At 41.3% G+C, this 15393-nt stretch overlaps 1 protein-coding gene across 1 annotated transcript in view; it reads right to left on the bottom strand.

Annotated features, from left to right (window-relative positions):
- Positions 1-15393, bottom strand: part of SATB2 (SATB homeobox 2) — a 128520-nt gene that overhangs the window by 99656 nt on the left and 13471 nt on the right. Inside the window, exon 3 of the mRNA XM_041473489.1 lies at positions 8443-8619. Coding sequence (XP_041329423.1) covers positions 8443-8619 — 177 coding nt within the window. The remainder of the gene's footprint in view (positions 1-8442; positions 8620-15393) is intronic.

Below are 15393 nucleotides of genomic sequence, written 5' to 3'. Positions count from 1 at the left end.
AAGGAAAACTGGAAAAATCTAAATTTATTATATACTGGTCTAAGTTTTTAATCAAGGCCCTTCAGAGTGAACTTGATTTTCATTTCACCCAAACTACTGTAATGGTTGCTGTGACACCAAAGAGCCTGTGGCTCCATTTCCCCAGCATTTCTTCACTGGTTTATAACACTGGCAGAGTACAGGCAATTTTTCCCTGAAGAGTACAAAGCTTCAATAAACCTCTGTCCTGCAGTGTTACCTTTTTGCACACAGCATACAACATAAAGTGAATGGAAAGCATTAAAGAACGTGGCCCTCGCCAAGCTAAAGCACTGATCCACTGTTATAGCCTGAGCAATATTGCTCAGAAACAAAGGAGACAAGAACAAAAGGTTTTAATGATTTCCTCCCAGAGCACAGTCCGAGTCCGATCCATTGTCACCATGGAACAAACAACTGACACACACACCACTGCAACAGGTTCACTGGAACCTGTGGAGCTGTCACCAAAACACGGTGTGCTCCAAAGCACTCAACACTGAAGTCCCTTTGCAGGTTTGTGGGGATCTCACAGAGAGAAGGATGAAAGGGAGTCTCACTGGAGCAACCAAAGCCCATTGTGTCCACTCTGCTCCCTCCTTTCCCCCCTGCCCCCTCTCCTGCTTACGAGCCTGCTGTGCTCAGTCACAGACCGCAAATGAGACGGAAAGCAGCGTCAGAAGTGCTGAGCTGTTCAGGACTACCTTTACTTACCCTCCTTTAAGCTGTTCAAACACTAATAAATTACCCATTTACTTATACTACCCAGATGTTTGCCATCTAGAAAAATAGATTATTATTTGTAGGTTTTGTTCCGTCACAAGAATCCTGTAAATAATATATTGGGATCAGAACGCCAATACCACGTGCTAACTTTTGTATGCCAGTTTGGGAGGAGTGGCAGGGTAGAAAAGGAAAGACAGACACTTCCTGACCACTAGTCAGAAGTTATGAACTTTCAAAGAGAGCTTATCAAAAACTCAAGTATTCACTGGAGATCATGCTGTTGGAATAATGAAGTTATTTAAAATAATGAGGTTATTTAAAATAACAGAACAAATGGACAATAAGGATGACAAGTAATCTGAGATTAATTTCATTAATTCTGAGCTTTTGCTTTCACATATATATTATACTTTTACATAAATATATATTTGAGTGCATGTATAAGTATAAAATGTGTGTATACTAAATTATATCATATAAGTGTTTATATATAAAAACCAAAGTAAAACTTAAAATATATTCCATTTATGTATCTATAAGTATGACATTCTAACATTTCTTTATATGTCACATTTTCCATAAAAAATGCAACACTAATTTTAGCAAAGCCTACAAACACAAGGAGCCTCAATCTTTGTTGCTTTTTTTATTTTTTACATAAGATTTCTTAAGAGTTCTGAGGAACTCTCAAAGAGAATTCTAGGGCTTTAATTGAAATGGCATGAGATGCTGAATCGTTAACAACAGTGTCTTTCAACCCCTGTGTCCATTATGCACAGAAATGCCTATCAAAACCCACAAAGAATGAAGAGGTTTTCAATATTCTCATTAAAATGTGACTTTGTCTCATAGTTCCAGCTAATTGAATTTCACTTACAGTTGTCATGAAGTTTTGTAGGGTAGACAAAACAGTGATTTGCTGGTAAATGATGTATATAGGGAGAGAAATAAATATTTAAGAAGTTCTTAGCCCTCTTTTTTCAAACATCAGGGGAAAAGACAAAGAATACAACTCAAGCAATGAACAGTTCAAGAAGGAGCAGCTTTTACAAAGAAAACTTTGATCTGGATGGCTGAGTATCACTCCAAGAAATCCAGTCTGCTTAGCAATCTCAGACAAGTTGTCATGGAATTGCACAGCAGTTTACTTCAAGATGTCAGTACCAGCCGTACCCCTCACACATACTACTGTTAAATGATTTCATTTGGGCCTTTTATAATGCCACCTGCAAAATTGGACAGAAGAAATAAGAGTTTACCCATTATAAATATCCCCAGTAGAGGCAAGGGGGACAAAGGGGATTACTAAAGGTAAGGAGCTGTTAATTAGAGATGGTGTAAAACTGAACTGATGAAAACAGGAGTGAAGAGGGTTGGGTAGGTGTCTTTCATTTATTTTGGGGTATTTTGTTTTAAATCTTGGTTTAGCAGAGTGAAAACAGTCTGTGTCAAAAGAGTTTGAGCTCAGAGAAATACAGCGGCTTTCCATAGACTGACAATTCCGTTAGGTGAGACCAACACGCCGTGTCTATTAAAATGTAAAACTAAAAAGTGGCAGTAAGGAGTGCCAGTCAGGAAGTGAAACAATATTTAGCTGGTTGATCACTGCATCATCTTGTTTTTTAGGGTACTATATCACCAATGGCTCTCCTATTTATTAAACTCTTCTCACTAGAAAATCTTTGATCACATGAATAGGGAGCCATGACTCAAGACACGTGTGAAAGTGGGCTGAGGGGTCAGAAGATCTCAGATTACAGCAGCCTTGTAATTTATTGCACATTACTCACATAAGAAACCTGAACTCAGGTTTCCTCTCATTTTTTTCCTGTACTGCTACCTTGCACTTGTGTAGAATATAGAATATTTGGTCTTCCCAGCTACAGCAAACTTGGCTGTATTCATCAAGCACAGTTCAGCAGGGTTTCGCCACATTTTACTGTACCTTTCTTGATACAGAAATATAAAACCAGCTTGTGCGTGTGTGCTCAACACAGTCCCCAGCTGGTATGTTCTCCCTTTACCTGACATTCAGTTGGAAGCTATTGTGGTTCTGGAGACAGCACAGATGGGAATATTTCACAGGATCTTTCCCTACCAATCATCTGCTCAGGTCCTTCCAATTGCCTCAGAGCCCTACCCTCTTGTACCAGCTTAGGCAAATCCATTCTCTCATCGGTATTTACACCCTTCAAATATTTGTACACATGGTTATAATCCCATAAGGGGCAAGATGGTCATGCTGCTCTCACAAAGGCTAATCTGAGTGAAGGAGCACAGCACTCTGGCTGCCACATTCTTACACACAGCAGCCTGGGGCTTGGAATGATTGAACAACACCGTGTCACACAGATCTGGTCTGTGCTTTGAAGTAATACTAAAAAGCAGGCCACAAGTGCAAGGGGCCTCCAATTAACAGCAGCGAGCAGGGCTGAGCACATGCATTTAAACCCTTGAAGGAAACAAACACACTTGCAGCCTGGGTTATTTCCTGCCCTAGCCACACACACTATCAATCCAGAGGAGAGTTCTCAACATGTCTGTGCCTTGGTTTCCTTCCTACACAGTCAGGAGAGCCAACTTTCTCTCCTACTGCAGCTGACTGCAAAGACAGCTCCATCAGTGCTCCAGAACACTTCTCTGTAGAAGCACCAAAGCCAAGCTGACCTGTGGCTGCAAGCAATATCAGAGTTTCACAGTCAGGAAGCTGGAGTAGGACTGGAGTAGGTCCTGAAGTACCTCTCGATGTCAGCTACTCTGGCCAGGCACTGACTGGCCCAACACAATTCTCTATTCCATTCCAGTGATGCAAGACAGACAGGGCTGAGATGTCCAATCTCTGCTCACTAAGCCACAATCCCCAGAGAGCACCACTCACCTCCGAGTTCAGCTATTGCAATTCCACATGGCAAGGCAAGACACTTAAACCTTTTTCCTTTCTTGTTCTTGTACTACACCTTCCCCACTGACCACTGCCAACCTCTCCTTCCAGCCTTCCACTCCAACCACCCACACACAGCACTATGCAAGCACAAGTCCTCCCCCCGCCCCAGTCTACACACAGCATTCGAAGAAACTGGTCACAACAAGAGAGGTCTCTGAGGCATAAATGCAAGGCACTGCCTCTTGCAATGGCTCTGCTCAAGGCAATGCATTGCTTAAGAACCAGAACTTGACAATCTCTACAGTGATAGGGATGGGAAGGATCTTTTGCCCTGTGTTAACTTTGCTGTTTTCTCACTCCTCCTCCTGTTCAACTTGACATCTAAGCACCATTTCACTCTTCTGTACACCCATTTCCTTGCCATGGCCACACACAGCAACTAACCCAAGCAGCCATCCTGCCAGTGCCTGGCTAAAGCTGCCCCAGAGAGCAGTCAGGGCAGGCACTCCACACTGCCCGGCCAACACACAGAGCTCAAGTACCGGAGAAGGCAAACTCCCTTTCAATGGCCCATTAAGCTCTGCTAACTTTTGCAGACAATCCACATCAGCTTCATGTACACACTCACAACAGCTAACAAGGAACTAGTCAAAAGAAAAAAAAAAGGTATATCCACAGGAAGTCACACTGTTTTCTTTTTCACATGGATTCTAAGAAAGTAGATACTAAAAGCATCAAACTAACACTGTTCTTCTTCCACCCCACAGAGGCGGGAATCAGCTTTCACAGCAGGTCCCAAAGCCACAGGAGAGCACGCAGGGTACACCAGATTGCAGCTACTTTCATACTACTTTGGCCCCAGCACTCAGCACTGTGTATTCTATGTACTCCTACCAGTTCCATTCTCTTGTTCCATTGCATTCCCTGTTAGAATACCTCACACACAAGAAAAAATTTTCATCAGGGCACGTAAACTTTATTAAACTGTATATAGAACAGGTGTCCCTTTAAAGCACGACTCTTTTCCTCTCTAAAAGGCACGTGTAGCGGGTTCCCTACTGTCAGGTGTAGACTGGAGTGATGAAAGAAAAATACATAAATGTTTATTAAACCTTTGTTGCCATTTACACCACCAACTTTCACACCCCAGTGCCAAGCTGTTAACAAATTCCCATGCTGTTCCAGAAGACATTTCACAGCTCCTGTCAGAAAAAGGAAGTTTCACGAGGGCAGCACTTGCTGGAAAAATCTCTGCTCCCACCACCATCAACAAAAAATCACAACCAGCTGTTTGTGGAATAAATGTGTTCTGCCCAAACCCTGTGGGAATAAAGAGCTTCTTCCAGGGAGGCATGGGACCACCTTCATGTATACCTCCTGATACATTTTTGTCCCAACACTGTTTGTGCTAAGACTTATCAATTTACCGAGCAGCCAGGAATAAAAATGATCCATAATAAGCCAAGTGACCACAAGCCAGTACATGAGGCTCAGGCCAGGTGACCACTGTGTGTGTGTTACAGCTCAAATGCTCAGACACAGCATCACTCCTCAGCGAGCTCTGCAGCTCCAGGCTGCTGCCCAACAGCAGGACCCCTCAGGGAGGCACATACCATCTACCACTCTGTGCCATGTTTCCTGTCTGCCAGCCAGGCTCTGTGCTGCTGTACAGCTGGGAAGCTCAAGGCAGGGCCCTGCACACAAGACACACACCAACTCGAGCCTCAGCAGCTCTGCAGGGCTGCCATGGGGAACTGCAGCAGAGTGAAATCCTACAGCAATTCTCTCCTCTGCCACAGCTCTTCTTTCCTCTCCAACTAGCTCTTCAATCTGCCACAGAAGACCCTGTTCTAAAAAGAACAGGCAAAGGCAAGATGCTTCTCACAGGATGAAGTGAAACCAAGTGACCACAAGCCAGTACATGAGGCTCAGGCCAGGTGACCACTGTGTGTGTGTTACAGCTCAAATGCTCAGACACAGCATCACTCCTCAGCGAGCTCTGCAGCTCCAGGCTGCTGCCCAACAGCAGGACCCCTCAGGGAGGCACATACCATCTACCACTCTGTGCCATGTTTCCTGTCTGCCAGCCAGGCTCTGTGCTGCTGTACAGCTGGGAAGCTCAAGGCAGGGCCCTGCACACAAGACACACACCAACTCGAGCCTCAGCAGCTCTGCAGGGCTGCCATGGGGAACTGCAGCAGAGTGAAATCCTACAGCAATTCTCTCCTCTGCCACAGCTCTTCTTTCCTCTCCAACTAGCTCTTCAATCTGCCACAGAAGACCCTGTTCTAAAAAGAACAGGCAAAGGCAAGATGCTTCTCGCAGGATGAAGTGAAATTGCCGTTCCCCTCAGCGTCATGGGGCCGAAATAAAACACCTTCCCAACTCAAAAGGCAACAATTGTTACATGCTAAGTTACCGCTTAGACAGCTTTTACAACACCAAAGCTTTGACAAACTCATTTACTTTGTCCTGGAGGATACGGGGACACCTACTCACATCATTGTTTTGCAGAGCATGATGCTCAGAGCATTCTGAAAAATGCACCTGAGGACCTTCAACCTCTCATGCAGATCCTGTAATTCAGCTGATCACAAAAAAAGAACTAAGTGACCATTTATTAATATGTTTTGCTAATGGAAATCAATTCCAAGCACTAGAACAGAAACAGACTTGTCCTACAGCATAATGAATAAAGTAAATAGCTTTATTTTTCCCACCTTTTTAATATCAGAAAGTTGTGTTCCCAAATCAATTGTTATAATACCAATTTAGTAGCACGCTTCTGTCAACTCTAGTTAACAAATTATGGCCCTATATTTATAAATTGTCACATTAAACAAAACAATCTCAGAAATCTATTAGCTGTCCCCGCCTGTACCTCACCCCTCAGCTTATAGAAAGCTAGCACAGTGGCAAGATACTGCAGAACATGCTGCATACTTCAGCTTCATATCTCAAGATCAGCATGGCCTGCAATATTTGTTGAAGATGTCTAAAAGATATTGGTGGACGGCCCTTCAGTGTGAAGGTAAATAACCTGACCAAGAGATTTGTTAGCTGATGGATGTTTAAGGTATTTTCTGTCATTCGCAACATTATACCATGAGATGTTAGAGGACTGTAATAGCTGCATTAAAGATGAAACTATCGTCGTCTTTTCTTTTAGACTAATTGCAATAATTAGAGATTCAACTTCTATTTTCTAGTGGAGTTACTGGAGTAGCACATCCAGCAACAGATCAGTATCTGAACCTGCTCATTGTTAAAGCTCAAAAACGTAGTGGCCATTTCCTCCCTGCACAGTGACTAATTTCCTTCATGAGTCAATCTGTCTCCTTCCCTCTATTCTCACAACAGAGCGATGCCACAAAAGCAAGGCTCCCCCAAGTGAGATGCTCAGCCTGTGTGGGTCACTGCACTGGATGACATGCCCCCTTGGAGCAGGTTTTCTGCAAAGCCCATTCCCCTTTGGAAGTGCCAAGAATCAAATCTTGGCCATCTAATGCAGCGTGTTCCACATGTTAGCTCGCAACACGTTGAGCAACTGTGTTAACTGAGATGGATAGTGCTGTCAAACAGAAAGCTGGCTCACCAGGATGGAAACAGTGCGATATGCTGACCTTCTACATTCAGGAAAAAAGAGTCCCTAAGATGACACAAAGCATTTCGTATTAAAAACCAGAACAACTACCTTCTTGCAAGGCTTTTACTACCATATTGTGTAAATAAACACATGTACATAAACTCTGACTATATGAAGAAACTGAGCCTCTCTCACAGAGCAGAGTCTGACAGAGGAAATGAATCATTATCACCCTCCTTGGACAGAAGGAGCCCAGGCGATTAACCATTGCCTAGAACTCCTGGATTCAACACTACCATTGCTCCTTCTGTTCCCACGTTCAAATACCAAACTATACAAAGCAACTCAAATCAAAAGACAAAATTCAAATCTCCAGGCAAATTGCTTTTAAACTACTCTAAATGTGCACAGGTTTTATTGGTGATATGGAGAGAAAACAAACTTACAGGCTTCTCATCCAAAAGAATAAGCGCTGAAATAACTTGTTTAGTATTAAAGATCCTCTTGGAATTTGAAGTTCATTCTGGAAAGATTTTCCCCAACCCACCACCTCCTGCCCCTCTCCCTCAAAATTACGATTTTAAGTTTGGGTTTTTTAAGCTTATATTTTGGGTAGAGAGAGGAAAGCTTTGTTTATTTTAAGATTTTGCTGCTAACAGAGAATAATCTCTGCGTGGAAGGGACTACAGTGCTTTACAAAGGGTTTTGCAGCAATATAGTAGGTAAGTGAAAACAGAAATCAGCCTGCACATTGAAGTCCTTCAACTATTTGCCATAAAGACAGCATGCATATATATGAAACCATTATCTACAATGCGTAATTTAAAAAATGCAAGACTACAATATGCTGTTCAAAACTGCCCTGACACAAAGAGAGATACTGGATACCATCTGGCTGTACACCTAAACTGTACACCTAAAGGTTGTATCTTCTGCTATGACTTCCTCGAAGCAGCGACCTGCCTCGTGGTGCAGAACAAGTGTGTCATGAATATCCTGACTGATCATTATCAACAGATTTCACACTTCAGCAAGATCTAGCTAATGCTTTCTAGACAGGCTAAAAATGTAGGGCTTGTTATACCCCTAGTTTAGGATTAAGCAATTAACACAACTGATATATACACTTCCAAGTTTTGCTCCCAATTTTCTTAATTTTTCCTTACATCAAACAACCTCAGGTGCTGTCTTCTGCAGTGCAGAGAAGTGGGAAAAAACTATTGAATACCTTGTGCCTGAGCTGCAGAACTGTGGGAATACCCCAGAGCCAGGAGCGCTGTCTCCACCAGCTGGCTAAAGAGCACATCTTTGCGAACCAGAACGAACTCAGCATGCTCTTCTCGATTATCGTATTCAAGAGAGGCGTCTGACTGCTCCACCACACAAAAGACTGGAATCATCAAACCTACATGGAAAAAAACACCAAAAAAAAAAAAACCAACAAAGCATCAATAAGAGGAACATGAACTGTGCCATACATGTCTAATTAAACTTGTACATTAACACACCTCCTAGAAGACTCATCATAAGTGGAAATCTGCCTTTCTTCCTTGTGGGATAACTTTTGTTTTCTTTCCAAGGAAAATACTAAAGTCTCATCACTTGACTCATTTAAAAACCACACTAAAAGCTCTAGAGAATACAGTTCAGGAACAGAATCATAGCCAGCACAAAGATGAACAAGACTTCCTAATAAGACTTTCTCAACATTGCAGAAGTCTTCTACAGTTCCATGAATGTCCCTATTTCTTTCAAGTAATTTCTCCACATTCAGCCATATGGAAGCCTGACCCACAAATGCCATTTCTGCTTCTCTCTACACAGCGGAAGTATGGAGAAATCAGCAGAGGCTGGTCCCCTTGGGGGACCCTGGGATATTTGTGCATTTTCAGACCATGGCCAGTCTTCTCACTGTACAACAAAATACTTTTGAATTGATTTTGTTGAAAATTATAATCTTGTGTTACCAGCTGATGGTCACTGAAACACAGAGAGACCAATGGCTGTCTTCACTGCATCCATGAGGAGTGTGAGAACAAACTCTTTTGGAAAAAGAATCAAGGATGAGGAGGAACCACAGAAGTGAAAAACTCAGGGGGTGGTCTGGATTCAATTTTGTTGTGTTGTATTGCAAATCTACTTTTGTGGTTACAGGATCAAGTTATCTATGGCATTAGATAAAATTGTGAGGCACGAACTTTAAGGGATTCAGTACTGCAGGCAGCAGAGAAACGTACCAATTTGCAGGAAACAGCCCCACAGCACATTCCCAGAAGGAAGAGGGAACAGACTGAAAATCTACAGAACTGCATGGCCATTTCCACCACCTACTGCAGGCCAGTCTACCTCCAGTCACAGACACTTTTTAACTGGTTACATATCACTTGTTAGTCCCTAGGTAAACTAGAAAATATTGGTGCAGAGAACAATCTCAGCCTAAAGCAGTTTTCCAAATGTGCCATCTAAGGCTCATAATGTCACCAGCAAGTTCACCTCTAAATCCTCTTCTTGAGAATGAAATATAATAATTTCCAGTAGACAATAACTACAAAAAATATCTGAGTGTATTTATGAATTTCGGACACAAATTACTGTATTCCTGGACCAGACACTTCTTTAAGGGAAAAAGAAGAAAAAGCCACATTTCAGTTCTCCTTCACGAAGTCTATTAAATATTTTTAAGCTACTGTCAGTAGCTTCAAAAACTCGTATCTACAAACCAATAGCTATGTATCCCTTCGGAAGGAATCACCCTCCCCTGAAATAAACAGAGTCAAATCAGTATTTGCTAAGGAACTTAAACACTCTTTGTCTTGAATTTTGAGAAACTAGATCTACTTTAAAATATATTTTAGATACACAATTCTCAGTTAGTGACTTATCTAGCACAGAGTGGCTCTCAATTTGACATCCTGACTGCAGAAGCTACACACTACAATATCCACTTGATGTGTTTCAGTTCTTTGTTTTAAAACACACCTCAAAGTAACATGAAAGAAGGTTACAGCATCACATTGATACTGCTCCCTCTTCACTGCTTGATTCTGGGTTAAACTGATGCATTTTGCAAGTTCAAGCAGCCAAATTCTAACACATAGTGCTAAAAAAATTCTCAGTGAAAAAAAACCATCTCAAGGTGCTTTCCTGAAGAGACAGCACATGGGTGATCATGTTCCTCTGAAATAAGTGACAAAATTTCTTTTCCTATCAAAGGTTAAAATTTGAATTCTATTTGTCCATACACCATTTAACTAGTTAAAACAAAAATAAGCCTCTTTAAGTGACAAACTTCCAGTCCTGTCGAACACACAGGCTGTCACAGCACTTTTGATGGGGCTATTAATGTCTTAGCAAAAGATTAAGATAATTGGCCAAATGCTGAAGCTGTAATATCAGTCGTGTAAATTACATTTTGGCAAGACAGAAAAGGTGGTGAAGCAAACTGATGAGAGGGATGTCACACTGTCTTTTATGCTCCTGCTGGATGCTTTCCTTGTCATACCACAGTCTCTCTTTTTCAGCACAGGAGTAGCACCTATTCTCTGCACTCATCCTTTGCTGTCTGAGTACAAACAGGATCTCAAATGCTAGAACGGATGCCATACATTATATCACTTTATGGACAGTACACAGGACCCCACACAACTCCTGCCCATGATGACATTCTTGCCCCTTCCTGCTTCCCATGCTTGCAGGAACCCTGCTGAAGAAACAGCTTTTGGAAAAACATATTTGAACTCAAGTGACCCAGAGTAACTGATGATAAGCTGCTATTAGTACCTTAAAAACAGAGAGCAAAGGGCAGGTTACCACATCTGTCTGATGTGATCTGATACTGACCTATTCTCATGCCTCTCACTGTAGCACCTGGAATCTTAATACTGATTAAAAAAAAAAAAAAGGCAACAGCAAGCAAAGTTATTTCCAAGCCAATCTCACTCCAAGGAAGTTTCAACTGCTTTGCTCTCTATTTCGCATGAGAGTTAAACTCCAACGAACTTACTACCTCAAATTTCTCTGTTTCTTAATGTTACCTGAAAATAAATACACTTTCAGTACACTGGAATCAAAAGAAAAAACTTCTGCAGATGCCAACGTGCTCTTTACATGCTGATATACACCATGGCTTGCTCCTACTTGCATAGATTACACCTCCAGCTCGCTACAGGACCCTTAGAGAGAGCAATACAAGTTAGTCACTACTCACTGTCATTCCAGTGGAAGAACTTGGAGCAGTACTCAGAGAGCTGGAGACCAAGCATCCATACTAGTCTCACATGCAGTGCTACTGCAGTGCAAGCCAGCCTTACTCATAAACCCTGGAACTCCTCAGCTCTTTCCCTAACGAGGGATCAGCCAGAATCCCTGTGATCCTCCCTTGCCTGCGCACACACACCGAGCAGGCTGAGGCCCCCAGCACTGAAATCGCGTGCATCCGCTCTCCCAGCTTCAGAGAGAGGCTGCGGGCAGCGATGCTGCACAGCTCATGGTACATGACACACGGCACTGCTTTTCACACAGGGAGAAAACAAGGAGCTTTCCGAGGGCTAAAAAGGAAAGAGTTTGTTTCCTTAAAAGACAAACACAACGCTGGTATGCACACAAAACATAACCAGCAATCGCAAATCACACTAAAGGCTTTTACTCCTTGATTTTGATTAACGTAACTGACTCATGAACAGCTCTTTCACGCTTCCCGCAGAGCTTTGACCCCATATAGATGGCATCTGCATAAAATGTCAGGGGAGCATAAACCAAGATCTACAGAAAGGCTTTTATAAGGACATCCATACACAGCACGAATTCCATCTAACCAATGAAAGAGAGCAGTGAAAAACCGTTCCCACCATTATCCATAAGAGGAAAATGGTTAGCAGCAACCAGCACCTCTGTATAACATACACATTTAAAGCAAATCAGAGATGAGACTTAAGCTCTGCTGCTGCTTTCATGGAAAAGCTGCAATGTACACAGAGTCTCTGTAAACACACTTGCACTTTTTGCCAAGATTCTTCTAAAGGCCAGAGAAATTAAGAAGAAATTAAACATGTATCAAGGAGACCAAATGCACATTTTCTCCTCTTTGCCCATATTAATCTATAGTTTTATTTCACTGAGGAGTAATCAATTCTTTAAAAATTAAGGAAAGATAAATAGATATTTCATTAGAGAAGTGAAAATCTGAGATAATATGCTGCATATAGCATTAATTTTTAAAAAAAGGACTTAGAGCCAGTTAAAAGTATTATCAAGCTGCAATCATATAGCTCCCTGGAAAACATTTTCAGCTGTAAGACTTCCAAGTAAAAGCTGCAGATTTCTAATGACAAACTAGAAGAAAGAGAAGAAAGCCGGTATTAAAAAGTCCTTCACTGTTTCTTTTGTTTATTTACAAATAATACTTGGTCCAGCAAATGCTTTTTTATGTAAGAGATGTGATACTAATGGCACTTAACTTCTTTGCATGGTCTGCTTGCACAGAAGCATCACAAGCAGAGCAGAAAGCTGAGAGCTCTTATAGCCACCCAACTCTCCAGCCATTAAATAGGGAGCAGTGCTTGTGCATCTTAACTACAAAATGAGGATCAACTAGAAAAAAAAGGCACCAATAAAATTCATGTCTTTTTAGATTAAAATCTCTTTCTATCAGGACAAGTTTTGAGTCCCATCTAGGTGTTATTTAATTTTATCTAATTTGAACAATTTCCAAACATCAAGTTGATTAATTTCAACAGTATGGTGTTATGGAAAGATTTACTGTACAGGGGTTGTCTAGCAGGGAATTAATAAAAAAGCCAGCTCTTTGCTCTCAGTAACATGAGGTTTTAAGACTTCCCAGATTTCTAGTGGGAATACTTCACAGCACAAGCATGTTTTCTTCTGGGAGTGAAACCCACCAAAATTATTAAAAACTGAGATCAAATGGTGGTGTCAAACCCAAAGGAAATCATTCTACAGTGGAGAGATTTTTATCAAGTGAAGAAAGTGGAAAATAAAGTTTTTGTTGTTGCTGTTATGTTTTGGGTTTTTAGGTTTTGTTTGTTGGCTGGTTTTTTTTTGTTTTGTTTTAAACAGAACAGACACACATGCAGAGTAATCTCCCTCACAGACAAAGCAAATTTCTATGGTTTGAGTTCAGAAACCAGGACATCTACTTGAAAATTCATAAACTACTGAAAATTCTTCATTACTTTATGTAGAAAAAATTGTGCCTAGCAGAGACTGCAATGTGGGCCACTCACTAAGCTGGCCTTTCCACCACACAGGAAAAAAAAAAAACCCCGTAGGTAATAGCAAGAGCAGAATCCGAATCCATAAATGCTTATTTCCACACACACCTAAAAACCACTGACGTATAAGCAACTTCGGTCAGACTTCTAAGATGAGACCCTTACTCTACAAGAGAAACTAAGAAGCCCAATTAGAAAAGCATGGATTGTCTTGAGAAAATTATCTAGATGAAGATTCCGTATAGTTAACAATAAAGCACGTTTCCACAACTGGCAGTAACCAGAGGAAACAATCAAACTACAAACATTTCCTAAACCTAATCTGCTTCTGTTTTTTCTTTAGAGAGAGACCTCTATCCAGCAAAGGCAGTCATGGGGAAAGCAGTCCATTTATTTATTTCTCTCTGAACTCAAGTAGAGCTGACCTTACATTTACAGATCTGGTATTTTAACTGTCTTTCCCTTTCTTCTAAACAAATTTGAAAAAGAACCTAAACTGAGAAAAATGCTTTAAAAGGCAGAAATCGGCACGGGAGAGGTTTGCCAGTTCTCCTTTTCACATCCTGCTGCTCTAATTGAAAAGGCAGAAGCCAATTCAGTTTGACAGCTTTCATTATGCAGAAATACCTGAATTTCTGCAGCAAAGATGCCATCCTGCATCCTGAAGCGTAACACAAATCCATAATTTCCTTTTTGAAAAACTTAACCCCACCACTAAGTTCATCTAAAAAAAAGGAAAAGAAAAAGGGAAGCTTTAAAGCCTCAGTGTGCCACTTCTTTAAAACAATGTAAACTGCAAATCCTGAAATGATCAAAAATTAAAACCTAGTTAATATGTTAATAAATCAGGAGATTTCTACTGAAGACTTGACTAGCTGAAGAAACATAAAATCAGAGAACCATTTTGGTTGGAAAAGATCACATATAACAATAGAAGACAAATTCATAATTAGAAAAATTAACTGCATTCCAAAATGTGGGTATTTTGTCCAGTTGGCTGGGGCCTTTTCAAGAGGAAAGACACCAAACAGTATTTGGAAAAAAAGGGGTTTTTTTAAAATCTCAACAATACTTCTGTTTAGATCACAGCATAGCTGTAGCCAGTGGTGATGTGAGATCTTCTCCAGAAAATCCTGCAGAGTCCAGCTGAGGGCTGAAGATGCAGGAGATACAAGGACAGGCTAAACAAGCACAATCACACCGTTTCCACAGGGTCACACATACACCACTGTTCATGCTCAAGAAGGATCTGACTTGAAGCAGATCCCACGTTCAGCCCATGGCAGTGCAATTGCATGATAAGGTGGAAGAGACAGAGCTCCCTCATTTCAGCAAGCATTAGGCATGTCCATTAAGGCTCACTTTCAAGTTACACCATAAATTATGAATACAACTAAATTGGACAGAATATAAGTTGTTGGCACTTAACTTATTTACAATAAATGCTTGGTTTGGGTAAATGGACTGTGTTTCAGCCTTTTACTTATCAAGCACCAGCTTATAACAGTCTTCTTATGAAGCTGAGAATTCTTTCACTGTAAATCTTTTTTAATAGGGACTGAAGGAATGACTTTGCAGTTGTTTGTCACTAACCACTCGGAACCACGTGAAGAAAGCTGTGTGCACACACTGACAGGCGGCCAGCGGGAAACCACTGTGTCAAATACAGGAGACTGCACCAAGACCTTTGCGACTGTACAATCCTACACGGCATCAAGCACCTCATTACAGCAAAAGGTTTTGTTTAAAACCAAGCACCCTACTTTCTGCTAATCCTCTGCTCTCCAGTGTGTTCTAGACAAAATGCAAGATATCTGATTTTGCATATAAGCAGTAATGTGATGCTGCTAAACTCCTACTCTTCATGGGTTTATAAGCCCGCTGCAAATAATTTGTTCCAGGATGCAATTTAGTAAAGAAGAGCTCAGTCCACAGATGATTTTAATACA

Source organism: Pyrgilauda ruficollis, unplaced genomic scaffold (genome assembly GCF_017590135.1).
Source record: "Pyrgilauda ruficollis isolate IOZ18807 unplaced genomic scaffold, ASM1759013v1 scaffold3, whole genome shotgun sequence".
NCBI lineage: Eukaryota > Metazoa > Chordata > Aves > Passeriformes > Passeridae > Pyrgilauda > Pyrgilauda ruficollis.
Note: the sequence above shows the minus strand (reverse complement) of the source record. Positions and strands in the feature narration are given on the sequence as shown.